Raw genomic sequence first — 21,509 nt, forward strand, 5'->3', positions numbered from 1 at the left:
AAAATATATGTCAGCACATAATGCTGTTTTATGTATGTCGTCATTAAATGTGCTGTGCTGTGCTGTGTTTGACACAGTGAAATAGGGCTATTGGCATAACTACCTAACTTCAGCTGTACTGGAGGACATGCATACTACTCTTTGTGAAGAATCTAGATATAGACATAGACATATAGATAGAACCATAGAAATAGAATGCTATAGATAGGTCACCAGTGTCCTACTTCCGTGTTCCGAGCCTCCTTCTTTGCCAGAGAGCTTAATGAAGCTTTCACCATTGATGCCATTCAGTCTTATAATTAGTGTGTTACTGTCAGTCTTATTGGAGTCATTTTAAGGCTCACAGATTGGTTCTCTCATAAAACAAATGAATGGCAGAGCTGCTACCCTTGGTTAACTTAACATCCTCTTCTGCATGTGATATGGAGGAAGAGCATGGCTGGGCATGATTGGCCAGTGTGTGCTCTTGTGTTTCTATGGGCTCAGAGCACAGAAAGGAAATGAGAATGTTATTGTGTGAGTGTGTGTGTGTGTGTGTGTGTGTGTGTGTGTGTGTGTGTGTGTGTGTGTGTGTGTGTGTGTGTATGTACAGTATGTATGTATCATGCAGGGACCGTGTGAGAACGAGTCAGTGTTCTGTGTGAAGTGGGTCCTCATGATGTTGAATGAGAGAAAGAGAGAGAGAGCAAAAGAGAAAGGGAGGGGTGCGAGCTGGTGCAGTGTGGTGGTGGTGGTGGTGGTGTGGTAGTGGCAGTGTTGGGGATGCTGCTGCTGTAGTCGGCATCCTCAGCCTGTAATTACTGTGCTTTATAATTCACACTCTGATTGATCCAAAGCCATCTCCAAAAGCAGCTGCACCCACCAACAAGCTCTCCATTAGAGCCCCAGCCACTGTGGCGCTATCATTAGGCCCCTGATTATCGCCACACAAAAGCAGGGAGGACTTCAACATGCTCTCAGGCTTTATTTATAGCGCATAGCGCTGCAGCTAACACATGTCGAATCTGACACAATTTTCTGCCATGTGTTGTTTGCGCCGCTGTGCATTTTCCAAGAATACATCACACAGTTGTCTGCCGAGGTTGTGTGTGTGTGTGTGTGTCTGTGTCTGTGTTTGTGTATTTGTGTGTGTGTGTGCCTTGGGTGTCCACCCATTAGATTAATATCTGTTTGCATATATGACTCATAGTTTTGTTTTCCTCTATAACATAGTACAGACAGAGAGAGAGACAGAGAGAGAGAGAGAGAGAAGAGAGGGGAGAGAGAGAGAGAGAGTGAGTGAGTGAGTGAGTGAGTGAGTGAGTGATTCCTCAGTATGACAGGAAGGATGTGAAAGTGAGAGAGTGAGAGAACTGGGAGATGGAGGGGGTGTCATCTCTCCTGCTGCCTCTGGTGCTGCTAATGCTGGATGAGTGAGGTGTGGCTGGTAACACCTCGAGCCAGGCTGTGCACCTTCTTCTCCCACACTCTTCCTCTTCCTCCTCCGCTCCTTCAAGGGCACACACACACACACACACACACACACACATACACACACTCTGACACACACACACACACACTCAGACACATACACACACACTCAGACCCACACACACACACACACACACACACAGACACACATGCAAGCACACAGAGAGAGGTCTCTGGCATCCATGCCAACTAGGGCCGCTTCAAAGCCACACACCATCACCCGCTCTGCCCTGCGTCCTCTCGTGTTGCTGCTGCTGCTGCACCAGAATAGCGGCAGGCCAACTGTGGAGCGCACGCCTGGCAGCGCATTTATCCATCCCTCGCCCCCTCCTCTCCTACTCTCACATCAGCTGTCGTGCGATGCTGTGCGCCGCTGTGCTCTGTGCTCGTGATGACACGGCCGGTGCTGCTGCCTCTGAACTGACTTTAGTGTGGAGTGCCAGTGATCCTCAGCAAGAGAACCCCGGGCAAGCTCCACTATGGGAGCACGGGACATTTCAACGTTACGTTGCGTAGGCGTTGTCATGTCTCGCTCTCCTCCAAAGCCTGGGTGCCTCTGCAGGAGTGGATCATGGTCCGTGGCCCAACATCGATTCAGAGATCCTTGGTAATATGTATGGGTAGTGTGTGTGTGTGTGTGTGTTTCTGTATGTGTATGTGTATGTGTATGTGTATGTGTATGTGTATGTGTATGTGTATATGTACGTGTATGTGTGTGTCTGTGTGTGTCTGTGTATGTGTATGTGTATGTGTATGTGTATGTGCATGTGTATGTGTATGTGTATGTGTATGTGTATGTGTATGTGTATGTGTACGTGTATCTATGGTTGTGTGTGAGTGTGTGTGTGTACGTTTGTTTTTCCTTCTGTCTGTCCTGTCGATGCCCACCAGAGACCCCCCCCCCCCCCCCCCCCCCCCCCCCCACAGCCTCATATCGGCCAGAGTGAATGGTAGAGGACGGAAGGGGGCGCGGCGGCCATGCACAGCAGATGCTGCATGGAAAGCGGAGAAGCTAATTACGACCCACAGTCGTCCCATGACCCGTGCCACAGGCGCCTAATGCCACGCTGCCAGCTGCAGGCTTGTACGACCGGAAGATAAGGGATCCGCCACCCGCCTGGCCAATTGCTGGGGATGAGATAGGATGGGATGGAGGGGAGGTCGGAATGATGGTCAGCTGGGAGAGAAAGAGAGACAGAGGGAGGGAGGAGTGGATGGAATGGTTGGCTTTGATAACAATCAGAACCTCTCTGCTGTGTGGATGAGGGAAGGCCTCCCTGTAGGACAGCTGAGTCTGAATGAGAATTCCAGGCATGCCTCTGCACAGGAACATAAAAAGCAGAAGTTGGAAAAAGGTGTGTGTGTGTGTGTGTGTGTGTGTATGTGTGTGTGTATGTATGTATGTATGTATGTATGTGTGTGTGTGTGTGTGTGTGTGTGTGTGTATGTGTGTATGCTTGTCTGCATATACTGTAGGTTGCACTGTATAGATTCCTCTTTGTTGTGAAATTTACCACACACACACACACACACACACACACACACACAAATGCGTGTTATTGTCAACCCAGGACCACCACAAGCTCGTACTCATATGGGGCTAATCGGCCCTATCATTTTGCCCCCCTTGTCCCCTGCCTCACAGCATCTCTCACCTCTCCCCCGAAATGCTGCGGTCTAATGGTGCTGCAAGGAAAACCAGGTCAACCCAGACTCAGAATAAACCTCCGAGTTCCCCTGTATTGAATGTTCTGGAGCACTCCCTGATTTATGCTCTGTGAACACGTTGTTTTGCGATGCAGAGTAAGTGACATAAATAATGAACATGTCACATATGCGAAAAAAGCTGTTTATGTGTCACATGCAATAAAACATGGAGTGGAGAAAGTCATATTTATTTTCCCCTGCTTTTATCATGTTTTATAGCCTTTGACAATTACTAACTCAATTCATTTTTCCCTCTGACTTGACTAGTAACAGGGCACCAGATCTATTTTTTACTCTTTGAAATTAATTTGATGCTTCATGCTGTGTCACAGGCTTCTTCTCCTCGATTAATCCATACTGACTTAACGCACCTGACTGGTGCTATCGCTGTGTATTAACACTGACAAGAGGCAGCTACAAAGGCCTCTGATCAATGGAAATAAACTATTAAGGAGGATAAGGCCTCCTGTGTTTAGTACCTTGTGATGAGAAAATAATCGCCATTCAATAAATAACAATAGTGAATTTCACATCGCTTCACAGCAGGGTTGTCTGTGTTTGTCACAACAAACCTTGGTGCATTATTTCTGTTTTTTTTTTTTTTTTAAGGATTGAATTAAGGTTTACTTAGAGAGAATGATATGAGTTAGGAAATTCGATGGTGCGTTTGTGATTTGAGAGTTGTGTGGTTTCTGCCGGCCATTAAATAATGGCGACCAAATTTTGGTTCATAAGCTCAACAGCGTGGTCTTAGAGTGACATGTCAAGTCAAAGTCAAAGTCAAAGTCAAAGTCAAAGTCAGCTTTATTGTCAATTTCTTCACATGTTCCAGACATACAAAGAGATCGAAATTACGTTTCTCACTATCCCACGGTGAAGACAAGACATATTTTACCAATTTAAGTCCACAGACGAACATAACATTCAAGTAAACAAAAAAGTAAGTAAATAAGTAAATAAGAGGGCACATATAATAATGAAAAAAAATAAGAGCAGCAAAATTTGGTTGAAATTGTGCATAGACAGTCAATAAAATACTAGTGCAAAGTCAGGCCAATAAAAGGCCTGGGTAGTTCTGTTTGACCTAAGTAAGAAAGAAAGTGGCATAGTGGTGCAAGTTATGTAAGAGCAGCAGAAGTGTTGTGTTTTCAGGACAACAACAACAAGTTGTAAAGTGTACAAGTGTGCAAGTGTGCAAGTGGAGTAGTGCAGGCGGCCATTGTGGGTCCAATGTCCAGGATGTTATGTGCAGTGAAGGGAGAAATATGCAATTTAGCTAGAGAGGCTGTGACCCAGGTCAGGTCTTAGGAAAGTTTGGGATCTCCTAGTGAGACCACAGCTATGGACTTTGCCTATGATGCCTGTAGCCTAATGACACAGGCTGTCTTCCTGTTGTCATCACAACTCCATCCGAGTGATTTGTTCGTCATTCTTGACTATGATTTGACAAGCAGTGCATATAACATGTATAGGACACAACTTTTCCTTGACTTTCACAATTACCTCCTGCAAAAAAGTGCATTGTATGCTTCCAGTGTGTTTTTTACAGCACTGTGCAGCCTTTTAATTGCAAAATAATCCTGAAAAAATGACTCGCTTTCCAGGCATTATGTTGAGCTGTGTACTCGGCTATTACCTTGGAAATTAGTCTAGTTTGATGCTTATGGAACAACCCTTGATGTTTGTACACAACATCCATAGCGCCTGTTTCTGTTGTCACTCTGATTGCAGGCTTCATGTTGTCATAAGTGTGTGTGCAAACGTGTCACAGCCCGTCACCAAAAGCTTGGAAGATCTTGTTTTTCCTGTCTGAGGCCTATAATTACTATATAAAATGGTAAACAAGGTACTTCAGTGTTTTCCAAGAGGCGGGGCACTTCTCTCTCAAGAAAATTTACACATGAATTGGTGACATATACTGTAAGACGCTGAAGAAAGTGTATTTTGTCTTCTATTCAGTGTCACCTGTTTCAGTGCTTTGTGTGATATGTGGGGCAAGAGTGACCGGGCAGTTAATGGCACGTACTGTAGTATTTGTTTGCTCGGGAAAGATTGGAAAATGGTCCCCTGAGCGCAACGAAAATAAAGGACCTTGGTGGCCATGTCAAATGGGTTCAACCTGATAGCTCAGCAAGCAAAAGGCCGTGTGAATGGGTGTCTGAATATTGAAGGTTCATAGAATGACCAATGACCAGAATGACCATGGGGCTACTTTTGCCATGTAGAGTAGGCAGGGGATCCTTTGTCAGGACTTAGTCAAACCCCTTTTTGCACTGTGGCACATATTACTGGTATGCTGAAATCAGTTTACAGGTAAGAGAGTTCTAACTGGCAAAGACAAAACACTTATCATCACAGACACTGCTTCTCTCTGAAGGGAAGGGATGTTTCTTTGCTTTTTTGCCAAGTATAGAGGAAGCAGGGAGAGGGTCTTTTTTATGAAGATTAGAGGACACTTAAAAATGTCCTTTCGATCCTCCAATTTCCCCCTCCAATTTTTTCCCCAAGTCTGTGTGTTTGCCTTTAATATGGTAATTATGGCGCGGGGGGCGCACAGCTATCCCACTCAGTGAGTGTGCTTCTGTGGCTGGCTCAGACTTCGCCGCCGTCGCTTTGATTTGATTTACGGCAGCTGTCTTATGTCACAGGAAGTGCTGAGATGGCACTTCTGCCACTTCCCGCAAACGGCGAGACAACAAACGAGTAAGTCAATGCAGGAAAAACAACAACAGCGTGAATAAAGCACAAATCACACCTCTGTGTTGTTGTTTATTATATTTCTGGTAGTGTTGTTTTTTTTCTACTTTTGCTGTGGAAAGGTAGACAAATATTGCACTGTTTACCCCTGATCTCCTGAGGGTATGATGGCTCACCCACTGCTGGAGGGATGGAGGATGCTCTTTTAGTCACACACACACACACACGCTGAGATGAAGAGGCGCTGGCGCTCTTTGCATAATTGTATGCATGTGTGCTCAGCATGGAGTGTTATAGAGCTAATTTGAGGGAGGATCATCTCAGAACACTGGGTCATCAGGATGTGACCTCAGGAGACTTTTTTAGTCAGCTGTGCTGTTAGTTGAGTGTGGGGACATTTGCATTTATTTAGGGAACATTTTGAACCATAGACATTACAGTTTGTAGGGGGGGGGGGTGAGTTGTGGGTGCTGGCGTCTTGTTTGTGCGATACACTACAGACTCTGTACATTTAACAATTACTTATTAAACACTGCATATTAAATAAATAACCAGCTTCTCAAAATAACAGTTAACAAAGTAATAACACCAAACAAACTATGCAACAGTATACAAATATTTCAAAATATTTGTGTAATTTGTGCAATTTTAACAAAGACTATTACAAACAAGTGCAAAAGAAAGTGCAAAACAACAAAATGTGCAAATGTGATCAGTCACTACTTATGGCAGAGCTGACAACTAGCATCGCTACAAGCCATCCTCCTTGGCTTTAAAAAAAAAAACATTTCAAGGACCCTTTGGTAATTGATACAAGAGTATATTATACTGTTTTACTATTGGACCATTAATATTTATCTTCATGCAGGCTGTCAGACTGTTGGCCTGCAGCCTGTTCCGCAAGTATGTCCTGATCTATACACCGAGAGTGAATGAAGTTTAGATTATTTTATAGTTTTGTGTAATATGGATGGAATTTGAGCGCTGAGCGCTTTTTAATTTAGAGGCCGGAGCGGCCGCTTTGTTCTGCTCCAATACCGCTCACACCACGAGTCTGAGGCATGCTCAAAACCCACCCAGAATTCATGTCTTCCTAATAAAACCAAGACCGTTAAATTTCAAAGATATTGGCCATAGTAGCCTAAGTTCGTGGATGGGGATGGAGTTAGCTAAATAATTTAGAAAGCATACTCGTAGCCACGGGCGGGCCTGGACAGGCCTAGCCCTGTCTATTTGTCAGTCTTGCCCGTCCGATTAGAGGGCTTGCTTTCGTTTAAGCTCACCATCTTAAAAAGACGCGCAAGTCAACACCGCGCTGAGAGCAGGTGGCTGTTTAGGCCTAGTCGGCCGCTCCTCCGCTCAAATTCGCGTCAGGTCGCTCCGCTCAATTTCGTCCCCTGCTCCACTTTAAAATCAGAATTTATTGAACGCATTATCACAGCTGACAAATTACGCAGAAACATTTTCAACTGGAGCAAAACAATGCATGAATGTAGCTTAAAAAGTTTATTAGCAGTTGTTTCCCCTCATTTTGATGTCTCTCTTTTTCCTGTTTTGGCCTTTGTTTTTAGTAACCTGACTTGGCTTTCTTGGAGAAAGACATTGCACCAGCAGCAAAACAATTAGCGGTCCACTACTAGCGATGCTCAACTAAATAAACAAAAGATAGACTACCTTGTGAATCGTGCAGGCGGACTAAACCATTTAGCTCTTTAGCAAGGGAGAGTGACAGTGACCTTACATAGTTTTCACTATGTTTTGTATACAAAATCCAGTCAGTCAAACTTTAAATTTCGTCTGACATTCATTTTGACATTTAATTTGGAAGTTAAAATATTCAGGTAAAATAAATATATGGTGGAAATAAGTATTGAACGCTTATTTGTTTTTTTTTTCAGTAATTAGCCTAAACTTCCAGTGAGTCTATTCAAAATTTTCACCATACATTATATTAACACACATATAAAAAATCCAAACATAAGAGTTTTGTGTATTAAAGTGGAATGACACAGGAAAAAAATATTAAACGTGCCTACTGAAATTTCTTCAATACTTTGTGGAAAAGCCTTTGTTTGTAAAGACAGCTTCAAGACATTTCCTGTATGACAAAACTTATTGGTCGCAGTATCAGGTCTGATTTTGGCCCATTTGTTCTAAACAGATTCCAGGGGTCCCTCTTGTGAATCCTGATCTTTAGTTACTTCCAGAACTATTTAATTGAATTGGCTGCCTTCAAGTCTTTCTGGAGCTTTCTCCGAGTGGTCCTTGGCTCTTGGAATTGACTATCCTTCTGACTCCCTGGTCAGAAATATTACGAGGAGATCCTGTGCATGGCCGGTTGATGATGCAGTGATGTTTCTTCCACTTGCAGATAATGGCTCCCATGCTGCTTACTGGAAGATTCTGATGTTTTGAAATGCATCTGTAACCAGTTTCATTGATATGTTTTGCAACAATAAGGTTGCAAAGGTCTTGGGAGAGCTTTTTGCTTTTATCCATCATGAAATGTTTCTTGTGTGACACCTTGGTAATGAAAAACCTTTTTATAGCCCACCAATATGTAGGCTACTAACCAAGCTTATATTCATTTGCACAGATAGAAAAGATAACTACTCTCTATACAGATTCCAGCTCGTTCCTTCCCTTTCCTTGCCTTAGTGCTTTTTCTTAGCCTGTTCAATTCTTTTCCCCTGTGTTATTCCACTTCATTACATCACTCTACTTATGGAGCTGTTTGGATTTTTTATGTGTGGATTACCTGAGTTATTACTAATGCCTGGTGAAAATGTTGTGCCCCCTGTATTCCACTTTTCACGGGCCATCTCCTCCATTGGGGCCCTATACTTCCCACTTTCCCCCCCAGTACGACGCCCTTTAATCTGCTGAACCTTCTGCTCGTTTCCAAATATAAAAAAACTCTCTGCAACTCAATATTGGCCTGCCTGCCTCAGCTGCCTGTGAGGGGCTTTTCAGTTGTGCTGGATTACTGTTCACTGCAAAGCGACCCAAGGATGAGTGCAACTAACTTTGAAAATCAACTACTGCTCAAACTTAAAGGAGAACTCCGGTGATTTTTCACATAGATCTCCATTTCTCAACGTCCTTTTCAGGCAAGTACCTCCACTCGGCGGCCATATTGCAACACTTTTTATCGTGCATCTATTTCAGCAGAAATGCGTGTGCGTAAGGCTGTTCATCTTACACTGCCGAACCTCACCTCAGAGGCTCATAGGCTTGGTCAGTCCCCAACTCCCATAGTGGGAGACGTTTACCTGGACTGCATTGAGCACAGAGGTTATGGACTTAAGACAAAAAACACACTGTAAGAGTCGGTAGAAAAGTGTTTCAGTATCAGCCATCCACTTCTTGGCAAGATGGTGTTAGTACCACTGAAGTGCTTCTCATACCTTTAAAGAAGTGATCTTCACTGCTGTGCAGTTGGTCAGAGATATAAGCTGAAGACAAGCCAAAGAGCCCTTAAGGGGTATAGATTGCATCCCCTTTTTTTCGCAGAGGGTGTGAGAGATGAGAGGAGATGGTGGAAGATTTGATCGTAGAGCAGATTTGAACTGGAGGACAGAAGAGGGAGGAGTGAAAGAGAGTGACACACGCTCTCACTTTCACACACACACACACACACACACACACACACATACAAACACGGACACAAAGACACACACACACACACACACACACACACACACACACACACACGGACACACAGACACACTCTCTCTCACACACACAGACACACACACACACACAATCACTGCTTAACTAAAGCCTCCATTTTGAGACGAGTGTGTCGGGCTTCGCGCCCGCTCAATCGAGAGCACTGCCTGCAGGCATGAGTGTGGCCCAGTTTCGGGTCACCCCGTTATTCCCCAACAGTCCAGCCCCTCCGAGACCAGCACTGAGGCTGACACTAGCAGTGGGGGATACAGAAGAAGAGGAGAGGGGTGGAGGGAGGGGGTGACTAGAGAGACAGGCCGAGGTGAGGCTTTACCATGTAGCCAGTCAAGTCAAAGGCAAGAGCACGTTATCCTCCCCGCGAGCCGCCACTTTCCGTTGGGTACAGAGAGGTTCCCGTCCCTCATTCTCCCCTCAGTGTGGGGCCTGGCGTCCTCTCTGAGCCTGGTAATTAAGGTCAAGAGTTTGAAAGAAAGGCTCAGAACGAAAAAGTGTTTGTCATTCCCGGACTTTTCAGGGTGCTGGGGGGGGGGGGGGGGGGGAGTCACCAACAAAAGCTCCGATTGATGTTCAAACATTTGCTCAGCCAAAGTGTTTGCTCTTGCGCCGAAGTGGAGAGAGGAGGAGGAGAGGAGGAGGAGAGGAGACGCCCCTGTGGAAATCAAAAACCTGTGGTCGTGTGTGCGAAACAGAGAGAGAGAGAGAGAGAGAGAGAGAGAGAGAGAGAGAGAGAGAGAGAGAGAGAGAGAGAGAGGTACAACAACGAGGCACCTGAAGCATCCTCTGCCAGGACTGAGAAAGAGGCACAAAAGCAATTACGAGCGGACCGGCCTCCTTGACGATCAGCCCCCTGCCTCGGTCATGCCAAGTTGCCCTGTGCTGGGTGGCTTCAGAAAACGACAGGAAAAGAGAGAGAGAGAGAGAGAGATGATAGTTGGATCTGGAAATTACCACTCGTCAAAATCCAACCCAGTGTCCCTGTAGGCACTAAGAGGTGTATGTGGCATTGATGTTACTGCTTGTGCTGCAGCTCCCTCTCAGAGAGCTGTTTATAAATACCTGAGCCAAGGTCACTGTGTCGCGTTAGCAGCACCTACCCCTCCGACCTGTAATTTCAGATGTACATCCATCAGACTGGTGACAGGGCTTCGTGCTTTTGCCGCATACAGATCAGTCCATTATGCAGGTATGGAGCTGGATGATCAGAGCCACGTGCACAAATAGAATGTGCTGTCATTTGGCACGTGTGGGTAACATCAGTTCTGTGAGTCAGAGCAGTCATGTGGCAAAATGTGCTATTGGTTTTGAATCTCTGATATCAGGCACTGATTTGTATTCTCATCGTTGTCTTACATGGAAGACAAATGCAAGTGGCACTGTGTGCTTTTCTCACGAATTAATCATTTGATGTGAACAAGTGGGAAAAGATAATGAATAGTAAAGTGACCAACTAGTAGAATGCCACCCAGCCTGGAAGAGTTTAAGTGGCCACACACCGCCAAGCACTGTGACTGAAGCAAGTCAATGTGTGACTTATTAAGCAAACGTCGAGGAACAAAAGGTGATGGCTGCCCCACCTGGCCCCATTTATCAGCACGAAAGTATGCTAAGGTTATAAAAATAGACTTCACTGGGCTTCCTTTGTGTACTGCCTGGAAGAGTGGGATATGAAGTTGCACTGTGGCTGTAATGCTGGCCCTGAGCTGTGGGAACCTTAATGATGAAAAGTCATTCCGCCCACTTTTGGAGGCAACACACTTTTTTCCCCCCTTCTTCTTCTCCTTCCTCTTCCTCTTCTTGTCCTCAGCGAAATGAGGCGAAACTGGGACGGAGGATGGGGAAAAAATGGCTTGTGTGTGGCATCACATTAAATGGGTCACCTTGAGTAGAGCGCTTTTTCTGCAAAGACCTGTAAAGAAGGCGATAACAGGGAGAGAGAGGGAGAGAAAGAGGGAGAGGGAGATCTGCTGTCCCCTGGTAGATGTGTTTTATTTTAGTCCTGTGGTCTGTGCAGTCATTGGGCTGAATACACAGACAGTCTAACCTCCTTCAATCGGAGAGAATTGTTCTCCCCTTCTTTGTCTTATGGAAATATCGAGGTCACTTTTTAACCATTTATGTCTCGGTGATGTGTCAGTGACTGAGCGTACAAAGCAAGTCTAGCACATTTTGCTAACCCCACGGAAGATTACAGATCAATTTGGTTTCTGCCACAATTTTTGCTTCCCTACTTCAATGGCCTTCGGCAGTTGAGTCATATGAAAATGGGCTCAGAGGGACTGTTGAGATGCAACATTTTCATGTCAGTTATCCATGAAATCCACTGTGGCGTCTAACCTATATTTGATCCAGTGAATTTCCATACAAATGTGCCAGAAAATGAATATTTCAGGACTATACATTCTCACAAGGGTGCTTTCATGCGGCCATTCAAAATTCATCGTAGCCTTTGGTAACGCGTCTGTTTCTTTGCACCAACGATAAACTTGTAGGTTTGCCAGGTTGTGTGTTAGTTTAACACATTTTTAGATTGTTGTGCGCACCTAGTGTGACTTTGCTGAAGAGCAGTGGGATCACTGCACCACGAATGTGCTCAACCCAGCATCTCTAGTGGCTTGCATACAACACCCTCAGCAATGTCATAAGGACCTGTGCGCTTAGTTTGAGATAAGCACACTTGTTTACCCCAGATAATCAGCTTCCACGTCCCCATATAATGCAGTTAATCGGGATCAGCGCAGCTTAGATACTTGCATCCCTTGCTTACAGGAATAAGATACATATTTCATGTGTCTTTTTGGTATTAACACTTTAACACTTCCTATCAAGACCCATTAACACTCTATCATCCTGCAATTAAGTGGGAAGCAGGAGAGCACTTTGCCCTTGTGCCTCTGTGGATGGTTCATCTTTCCCTTAAATCAAAGCCCTATGCCGCCTGAGCCAGCAACTCTCCAACGCTCACCCCCAACACCCCCTTCAACCACCTACCCTCTCACCCAACCCTGCCACCATCCGCATGCACAACAAAAGCTTGTCAGTGTTGTTGCGGATGGCTGGTTCATTTCAGGCCTTGATTACAGTGCGAGCATGACAAAAGCAAAACAAAAGAAAAAAATGTAGGAGGGAAAAAAATGTTGAGTACCTCCATGGGCTCTGCCAGCATTCCAGGCATGGTGCCACACCTTTTTGAAGTGGCTTCTGAAGCAGAATGCACCCCCCCTTCTCTCTAAAATAAAGCCCAGCTCAGCTTTCATCGTCTACAAAGCCCCTCCTCACTGTTCAGTCTCAGAAGCAGCCCCCCCTCCCTCCTGTTCAGTCTGCAGCAACGGCCTTGTTCTGTTGACACCAACCAGAGCCACTGTCCACCGCTGTTCCCCACCTTCCTGGAGCTGATGGCTCTGCCTTGGACACAGGTATCTAGAAACCCTAACCCCTCTCAGCCACGCTGCTTAAAGCATGGGCTTCTGTCCTGCTCTAAGGATGACTCCATTTACCAACCCTGGATGACACATGCATGGGATGCATGCATTGACACGTAGAGTAACATCACTGAGCCCCAGACCAGAAACCCCCCCTGTCCCCCCTGCCTGCCATCCCAGGTCAGGAGAGACCCAGGGCGTGATAGATGTCTCGTAGGGGGACGGGACAGCACCGCTGCCTCGTCCGGAGATGAATGAGCCCCTTCCGACTCAGCCTATTCTCATACACAGGCACCCCTCTCTCACACAGGAGAATTCTGCTTCGGAAAGACGGGCTTAAAATAAACCGTGTTACGTAAGGAGCAACCACTCTCAGAGCCCCACACCTGCGGAGAGGCGGGTTGTGATGGAGGGGGATGTGATGGGCTAATCAATCAAGGGCCAATCAATGAGGCTCCCTCCCCTGATGTTGGAGCACTCAAGGTGATGCCAGGGGGTCTCGAGACCTCTCACAAGGGCTAGAGAGACCTGGCAGTCGTCCCTCGCAACAAGGGGCAGGGACAGGAGGGAGAGAAAGAAAAAGACATGTCGGAGAGCGCTGGGCTCATTACTGCCTCAAATAAATAGCCTGTCAAAAGGCATTTGAAATGACGCAGGGCCCGGTGGTGTGTCAAATAGCAGGGCTCCGGCCGAGCCGAGGAAACGGCTCAATTTTAACAACCGGAGAATCCTGATGGGCTTCTTCATGACAGGGAGGCTCTTGACTTGACTCCTCCACTGCCTCCCCATTTCCCTCTTCTCTCTCTCTCTCTCTCTCTCTCTCTCTCTCTCTTTCTCTCTCTCTCTCTCTTTTTCTCTCTCTGATCTCACACCTTTCACCTCATCTTCTCCACCCCTCCCACTGCGCTTTTTGATTAGACGTGCAGATTCCGTCTCCCCTCCTGCAAATAGAACTCCATAATGAGGGTGGAGGTCGCCGGTCAAGCCCCTGCTGACTCGCTAGCCGGCGGCCGACTTTGCAGTTGCTCTTCCTCGCACGTTCCTCCCCCTGCCGGCAGGAGGATCAGAGAAGGTTCCCGACTTCATCAAGGCGTCTGTATCAGCAGTGGAGGTGGCGTCGGCAGTTCATACAGTACGCAAACAGGGCCCCGGTTGCGTAAGCAAACAGCGCATGTTAATTCTGGCTCTGTGTTTGCAGTGGAGGCGCCCCCACTCCCACTCCTGTTTGCATTGCAGAGCGCTTCGGGGTCCCGAATTAGAGCAGAGCATCAGGGCTCCTCGGCAGCACCTCAGTGGCGACGCCGCAGCAGCCCAGACGGATTCAGCTCGCTCGCTTCGCCCCATAAAATCCTTCACTCCTTGCAAATGTACCTTCTCCAATTGCGGGCCTGTGACCCATGCCCCCTTCCCTCTCCCTCTTCCTACCCTGATAGCGAGCTGGAAAATTAGATTAGCCAGGCAGATGTAACCGTGTCGCTGGCACACCCTGCTGCACGAGGGCCATTTTGTCCATCAGAGCCTCACTGTGCTACTTGTCTTAAGTGAATTAGATTAAATGATGGCCTGCGTGTTGCATCTCGTGATCCATGTGCTCGTGACTAACATAAGAGGGAGCGCTATGTTTGTGAAGGGCCTTCTGAAGGAGCGCTGGCAGGAAGCTGCCCTTTTCCTGTACACTTTTACCTGTTGCTCTCTCTCTCTCTCCCCCTCTCTCTCCCTCTCTCTCTCTCTCTCTCTCCCCCTCTCTCTCTCTCCCTCTCTCTCTCTCTCTCTCTCTCTCTCTCCCTCTCTCTCTCCCTCTCTCTCTCTCTCTCTCCCCCTCTCTCCCTCTTCATTCTCTTCTCTTTTTTCTTCCTCTCTCACTCTTTTGCTGCCTCTGTCTACCTGTATGTATTGCACTCTCTCAGTGTCCCTCTCATTATCCTCTCCTCTCACCCCGTCTCTCTCTCCCCCTCTTTCTCTCTGTCTCACTCTCGTACTATCCTGTCTCTCTCTCTCTATGTGTGTGTGTGTGTGTGTGTGTGTGTGTGTGTGTGTGTGTGTTTTAGAGGATTAAAGTGGAGCAGCACAGTGGAGGCCGAGTGGAGCCGAGCTCGGCTCAAAAGTAGGACATGGAGTAGACACCAGAGGACGGGAGAGTGGCTCTCATCCAGGCCCCGCACTGGCACCACGGAGAGGCTAGTGGCGGCCGGGAAACAGGGCCAGGCCGTCTCTGAGTGCTCTCTCTCTCCCTCTCTCTTTCTCTCCCACCTCTTTCTCTCTCTCTCTCTCTCTAACCCTCTTGTCAGAGGGACCTGTCTCTCATGGCAGTAACCATAGGCTGGACCCCAGACAGACACCATACTGTTTCATCAGTAACTCTTCAGCACACGCCATGTTTTGTTTGATGTGTTTCCGTTTTGTAGTTAACCCAAGGGAGGACTTGGCTTGGGGTTTTCATCACAGGCTTTGCTTTAGAGGATATTTGAACTCACCGAATTGTATTGTCTTGGCTTTCACAAGCATCGGAGCGTCTCGTGTTAGCAGTCGGCGTTGGCTGTGGATTTTTCCGTGCGGGTGTGTGCACTGCGCCGGGTTGCCGCCGCGGTTAATTGAGAAGCGCGTAGCATAGCGTCACGGCGGAGCAGAGTGGCACTTCTAATCAGATGCAATCAGAGGTGTTTCTTTCATTAGGACGCCAGCGTTGTAGAGCAGCCACAGCATCCTGGCGATAGGGGCCCCCGAGCAGCAGACTGCATTTCTAATTAGTTGCTCTCTCCCTCTCCCTCCCTCTCTCTCTGTCTCTCTCTCTCCTCTCTCTCTCTCTTTCTCTCTCTCTGGTCTTATTGCAGGACACAAATGAAATTGTGGCCATTAAGAAGTTCAAGGACAGCGAGGGTAAGGAGCGCGCCCGCCGTCTGAATCCTTAAATGCAGCCTCTGTTTAATGGGATGCTGCACTTGGGCACTTAAGAGTGGGCAGCCCCTGATGTTACTCAGCTGCCAAAGGGGCATCAAGAGGTTCTCCATGTGGTCAAAAACAATCCTTTCTGGAGAAACAAAGCTCTGTGGAGATTTCCCATTTCAATAATTCTGTTGTGGTTCAACTCCAAAATGAGATCATCTCAGTGATTTTGGATGTCGTCTATCTCTGTTTCCCATCCTCCTCCTTCTCCTCCCATCTCTTTTCCTGCATGACTTAATCTCAAGCCCAGAGAAGCGTGCTCCTCCTCTCTGGAGACCGGCTCTCCTGACGGTCTTAGCTGCAAACCTAATCAAACACATCTGTCTGCGATACACAGATCTCCCTGAAGGGTTGGATGGGCTGATTTGGGTCTATTAAAAGCCAGATTGTAAATGAATTCTGCAGCAGGGATGTTTGTGCTCTGTCTTCAGCCTCTTGTTGCCCCCCCACCCCCACCCCCCTCCACTCCTCGTCACATGTAAAGATTCCCTTCCTCTTGTCTGTGTGTGGTTCTTACTGCCGCCTCTCAGCTCATACATGGCTCGTGCTTGTGTTCGTGCCACAGAAATGTCATCTCAACTTTCTTTGTTCTTCACCTCAATCTTTGGTTGACTGCTTTCGCATCCCTCGTCATCACTCCCCTCCTCACACCACCGTTTATTATTCTCTCTCTCTTTCTCTCTCTCTTTCTCTCTCTCTCTCTCTCGCCCTCGCTGGCCTCACGTACCTCCTCCTCACACTGCATCTCTTTTTTTTTCGCTCAAATTCCTCTCTGCCTCCCTCTCTCCATCCTACTTTTAATAGTTTGCCTTTGTCAGTTCTGACTGTTTCCGATTCTTCTTTTCCAACAGTCTCTTGGCTGTATTGTCTCCCAGTATTCAGTTTTCTCTCTCTATCGATCTTTTCTTTTTTTTTTCATATGAAGCCTCACCTGTTTTATATTGTCCCTATTTGTTCACATTGTGTCCTCTGTGAGTATTTTTGGTGGTCTTACTCCTCTCTTCCTGCACGTTTGCCACAGAGAATGAAGAGGTCAAGGAGACGACCCTTCGGGAGCTGAAGATGCTCCGCACACTGAAGCAGGAGAACATTGTGGAGCTGAAGGAGGCCTTCCGCCGACGAGGAAAACTCTATCTGGTCTTTGAGTACGTGGAGAAGGTAGAGTCCCAAAGATGCGGTTCCTTGATTCAGTTTTCCACTAGCACCTGATGCTCCGCCCAGATTTTACCAGCTCTTAAAGACCCACTGCGACCATTTGGTTAAACCCTATAATCCAATTCGAGCTCCTCAGTGATGAACTCCTAAAAAACACCAAAAATGTCAAAAGGGTTAAAAACTCGATTGTTGCCGCACTGGGTGTTTAAAAATGCACCAGAATGTCTGTGAAAAGTGAAAAGTAACTTACAAATACCTACTGCAATATCAGAAGTGTTATTTGTATTTGACTAAAAAGCCTTGAATCACTAAGATCTGCTCAGAATCCATATCATTGGTGGTACGGGTTTCATTTGCTTACCTGTATGATATTATGAGGGATGTAACATGTGTTCACCAGAACATGCTGGAATTGCTGGAGGAGTTCCCGAATGGCGCTCCACCGGAGAAAGTGCGGAACTACATCTACCAGTTAATCAAAGCAATCCACTGGTGTCATAAGAATGACATTGTGCACAGAGGTGAGCAACACCACTCTGCATTCAGATTCAAATCCTCACTCTAAAAAACACATGTTGAAAATGCATGTAGACTCTAGAGCAAGAGGGTGTGAGATTTTTGTATTATTTCTTCTTTATTTATTTAAAGTTATTTATCATATAAAGTTGTTTATTCACATCCTCACTGCCAGCCTACCAAGGCTCTGAATGCTCTCAAAGTGACCGCAAATAAAACATAACAGATTTTTCCCCTGCCCCATCCATAGTGCTTTGTTAGAATGTTTTGGCGCAGTTTATTTGAGAAGCTCAAAGCATTCCTCTCCAGTTTGGTAATGGGATTACTATGTCATCCCTGTCTGCTCAATAGTTTGCATGCTATGAGCTCTTGGCTAGCGTCCTGGAGCAGAGTGGAGCAGGAGTGTCCAGATGGTCCAACGCTTGCAGAGAGAAAACACCAGACAATATTATGAGTCCCAACACATAATCAGACCTTTATGTCATCCAAAGGTCCAGAAGCCAGACACAGTATGTCCTAAGTGGACTTGCAGAGGTTTACGCTCAATTTGATTTTGTTTTGTGTGCATGACACCAAAAAGAGAAAAGGTCAATGTGCGGTTTTCAGGTCACATTCTCTAGGGTGCATGCTCTTGTCTCAGCATCAGCACTTGAGACTGAACTGAAGAGCTCTGTAGAGCTCTGAGACATCTTCACGCATTGATTTTCTCACAAGGTACCTACTGTGCAGCCATTAATGATGGTTATGATACCACGACCTGTAGCGAAGCCAAGAAAAAACAGAGCCCTTAACGGGTCTTTGTCTTTCTCTCATTTTCACCCTCTTTTTGTTTCCCTCTTTCTTTCACTTGCTGTCTCTCTTCATTATTTCTTTCATTTTTTTTTTTTTCATTTTCTTTTTACCTCTTTCTCTATCTTAAAGAGCAATAGATTGGAATAGGAATAGCAAAGTGGGAATGTAAAGCTTGTTCTCTCTCAGCCTTTGTCTGTATTTAGTGAGGTTCCACACTACGCGGGGTAGTTTGTGTACTATGTGGCATGCAGCACCCACGATCCACATGATGGTCGAAAGCGATGGGGGAAGAGCTCGGTGACTTGCTGTCCTGTTTTGCAATGTGAGGATGTAAGCCTTGCGGTTGGGGATTCTAATGTAACCATGTGAGAAAGTAAGACAGATGTTTAACAATGGAGTGATAATCTCTCTCTCTTCTTTATTTCTTTGTCTCTCTGACTCTTCCCCTAGATATCAAGCCAGAGAACCTCCTCATCAGCTCGGACGACGTGCTCAAGCTGTGTGACTTTGGTGAGTGAAACGCGGGGTTGCCTGCTGAACAACGACCAACTTAACTCAACTGAAGGCCAACTCCTAGCCCAGACAACTAGTATTGCTCAACAAAAGTATTACTCAACAAACATTGGCCTTCACATCACATTAATCTAATAGTTTAGTGTAGATATGCATTGCATATCAAATGCATCACACTCCAGTCCAGTCCCATGGGCCAGTGCCCCCTCCCCTGCCTTCGTAAGACTTCCTGTCCTTTCCTGTCCTGTCCTGTAGGTCAGCCGAGGTGCATCGGCACATCAACACGACACACCCCTGTCAGTAAACACTTAACGCTTCACACTTGATGTGTCTCGCTTCACTCTCCTCTGCCATTTGCCTGTTTAATAGTGCCACCCCACCCGCTCCCTTCCACCCACCTTTGACAACTTTGGCAACCTGTTTGCAATCAAACGCGCCATGTGACATTTGGTGTTGGGCGGGCAATGACATTCATAAGTTGTGACAGGCAGAGAGAGGCAGGCAAAGGCAGACATTATGGGCGCAACAATGTTTTTTTCCAAGAATTGCTGAAAAGAAAGAAAGAAGGAAAAAAGAACAGAGCTGCCACCAGGCTAATTTCTTACGCCTCTCCTCTTCTTCTCAGTCATTGCATCTTGCTCTCTCTCTCTCTCTCTCTCTCTCTCTCTCTCTCTCTCTCTCAATTCAATTTCAATTTTCAATTCAATAAGCTTTATTGGCATGAATGTAAATTTTATAGTGTTGCCAAAGCATTCAATACAATACTCTCTCTCTCTCTCCCTCTCTTTACGAGAGGGGCAGCCTTGATATGGTCTCGTCTGGGAGGCTTGTGACACACACATAGTAGACACAGAAACACACACACACACACACACACATACACATGGGCCTGAAAGTGACAGCAGAGCCGCTGTCTGTCACGCCAGACTGACGACAGCAACATCATGTTGTCCACATGTCCACGGGCTCTCATGTTGTCCTGTTGGGACGGCATGAGAGCCCGAGCAGACCACTGAAGCATTTGGTGCGGATGAGAGCCCCCCCCAACACTCTGCATGTGCCATTTCCATCTCTGTCTCTTAAATGTCCACACTGCCAGTCATCTAACAGCGTGGGGCTGTCACTGTTCACTAGAGTGAGTTGCAATGGACAGTTGGCCGATAGCTCTTTGTAGGCTTGTTCTGTCCAATCAATGTATTGACTTCATTTAGTGTTGATGTAGATTTCTTGTAATTATTGTGTATGTGCTATGCATACAGTATTGCGTCAGTAGTTGGAGTTTAATTACTCTATGCAGTTGTTGATCTTGGCTGTTCTAATGCTTCAGGGTTCTAGTCCTTTCCATGTTCTATCCTTTCTATATTACTCTAAATCTAGTTGTTGATCTCGGCAGGTCTGATGCTCAGGTTTCTCATCCTCTCTATGTTTCTCTCTTCACTAGGCTTTGCCCGTAACCTGTCAGAGGGGAATGATGCCAACTACACCGAGTATGTGGCCACCAGATGGTACCGCTCACCGGAGCTGCTTCTGGGGTTAGTCTTTGACCCTGTGTGTGTGCGTGTGTGTGTGTGTGTGTTTGCCTGTCATACCTCACCAGAGAGAGAGAGAGAGAAAGGGAGAGAGAGAGACAGAGAGAGGGAAAGGTTTAAGAGCTTGCTTTCCCCAGCATAACGCTCCACATCAGCCCACCACCACCCAGCGGGAAATAATTCTGGAAAAAGCTTCTCTCTCTCTCTCTCTCTCTCTCTCTCTCTCTCTCTCTCTCTCTCTCTCTCTCTCTCTCTCTCTCTTACCACCTGCTGCTTAAGACAAATGTGTGCGGAAGAAAAACATTTGCTGAGCGTCTCTCCATATTGCAGTGCCTCCTCTGCAGCTCCTCCAGCTTGCCTAATCTCCATCTTTCTCTCTCTCTTTTTCTCTCTCTTTCTTTTCTAACTCTCTCTCTTGTCTTGTTCTCTCTTTTTCTCCCACTCTTCCATTTCCCTGTCTGCCTCACACTGCTTCAATATTTTAGCCGTCTCTCTCCACAGAGCCTCTTCTCTTAGCTCCTCTCGTGGTGTGCATGCTCTCTCTCACTCTTTGTCTCCCATTAATTCTTTAGTCTGCTTGTGTTTGTACACACATGCTCCTGAACCCTTTCCCCAACGGGATGTTTTCGGATATGTTTCATCAAGCGTTTTGTCTGTAAAGGTACAAGCTTGACATATGTCTTTTAAAAAAAGCTCGCCTTTTCATTATTTAGTGTCCTCTTCCCTGAGCACACTGTTTATTTAACATCAGAAGAATTTTCTCTGATACTGTATCAGCTATGGTGCAGTGACCATGCACATAGAGAGGTCCAAGGCACTCTTGCTGCATAGTCACTGCATTTCAGAAAATACTAGATGACTTGCAAGGAATGTTAAGTGTACAGGGACATTCATAAGGGGTAATGTTTTGTATGCCAGTCATTTTTTAATAAAATAAGTCCCGACAGGGCAAACAGGACCCCAACGTGATTGGAACTGTTAATGGACTAATGGAGCCGTATAACAATAAATAAATATAACCGTGTAATAATAAATAAGATGCTCTTTGCTCTTTATCCCTTGTTGGTTCTTGTCC

At 46.3% G+C, this 21,509-nt stretch overlaps 1 protein-coding gene across 2 annotated transcripts in view; it reads left to right on the top strand.

Moving 5' to 3' along the window:
• Nucleotides 1-21,509, top strand: part of LOC121724978 (cyclin-dependent kinase-like 5) — a 55,782-nt gene that overhangs the window by 15,663 nt on the left and 18,610 nt on the right. For both annotated transcript variants that reach the window (XM_042111998.1, XM_042111999.1), the window contains exons 4-8: nt 15,818-15,863; nt 16,951-17,087; nt 17,485-17,605; nt 18,843-18,902; nt 20,347-20,437. In XM_042111998.1, the coding sequence (XP_041967932.1) occupies nt 15,818-15,863; nt 16,951-17,087; nt 17,485-17,605; nt 18,843-18,902; nt 20,347-20,437 (455 nt within the window). The remainder of the gene's footprint in view (nt 1-15,817; nt 15,864-16,950; nt 17,088-17,484; nt 17,606-18,842; nt 18,903-20,346; nt 20,438-21,509) is intronic.

Source organism: Alosa sapidissima, chromosome 12 (assembly GCF_018492685.1).
Source record: "Alosa sapidissima isolate fAloSap1 chromosome 12, fAloSap1.pri, whole genome shotgun sequence".
In the NCBI taxonomy this organism is placed as follows: domain Eukaryota; kingdom Metazoa; phylum Chordata; class Actinopteri; order Clupeiformes; family Clupeidae; genus Alosa; species Alosa sapidissima.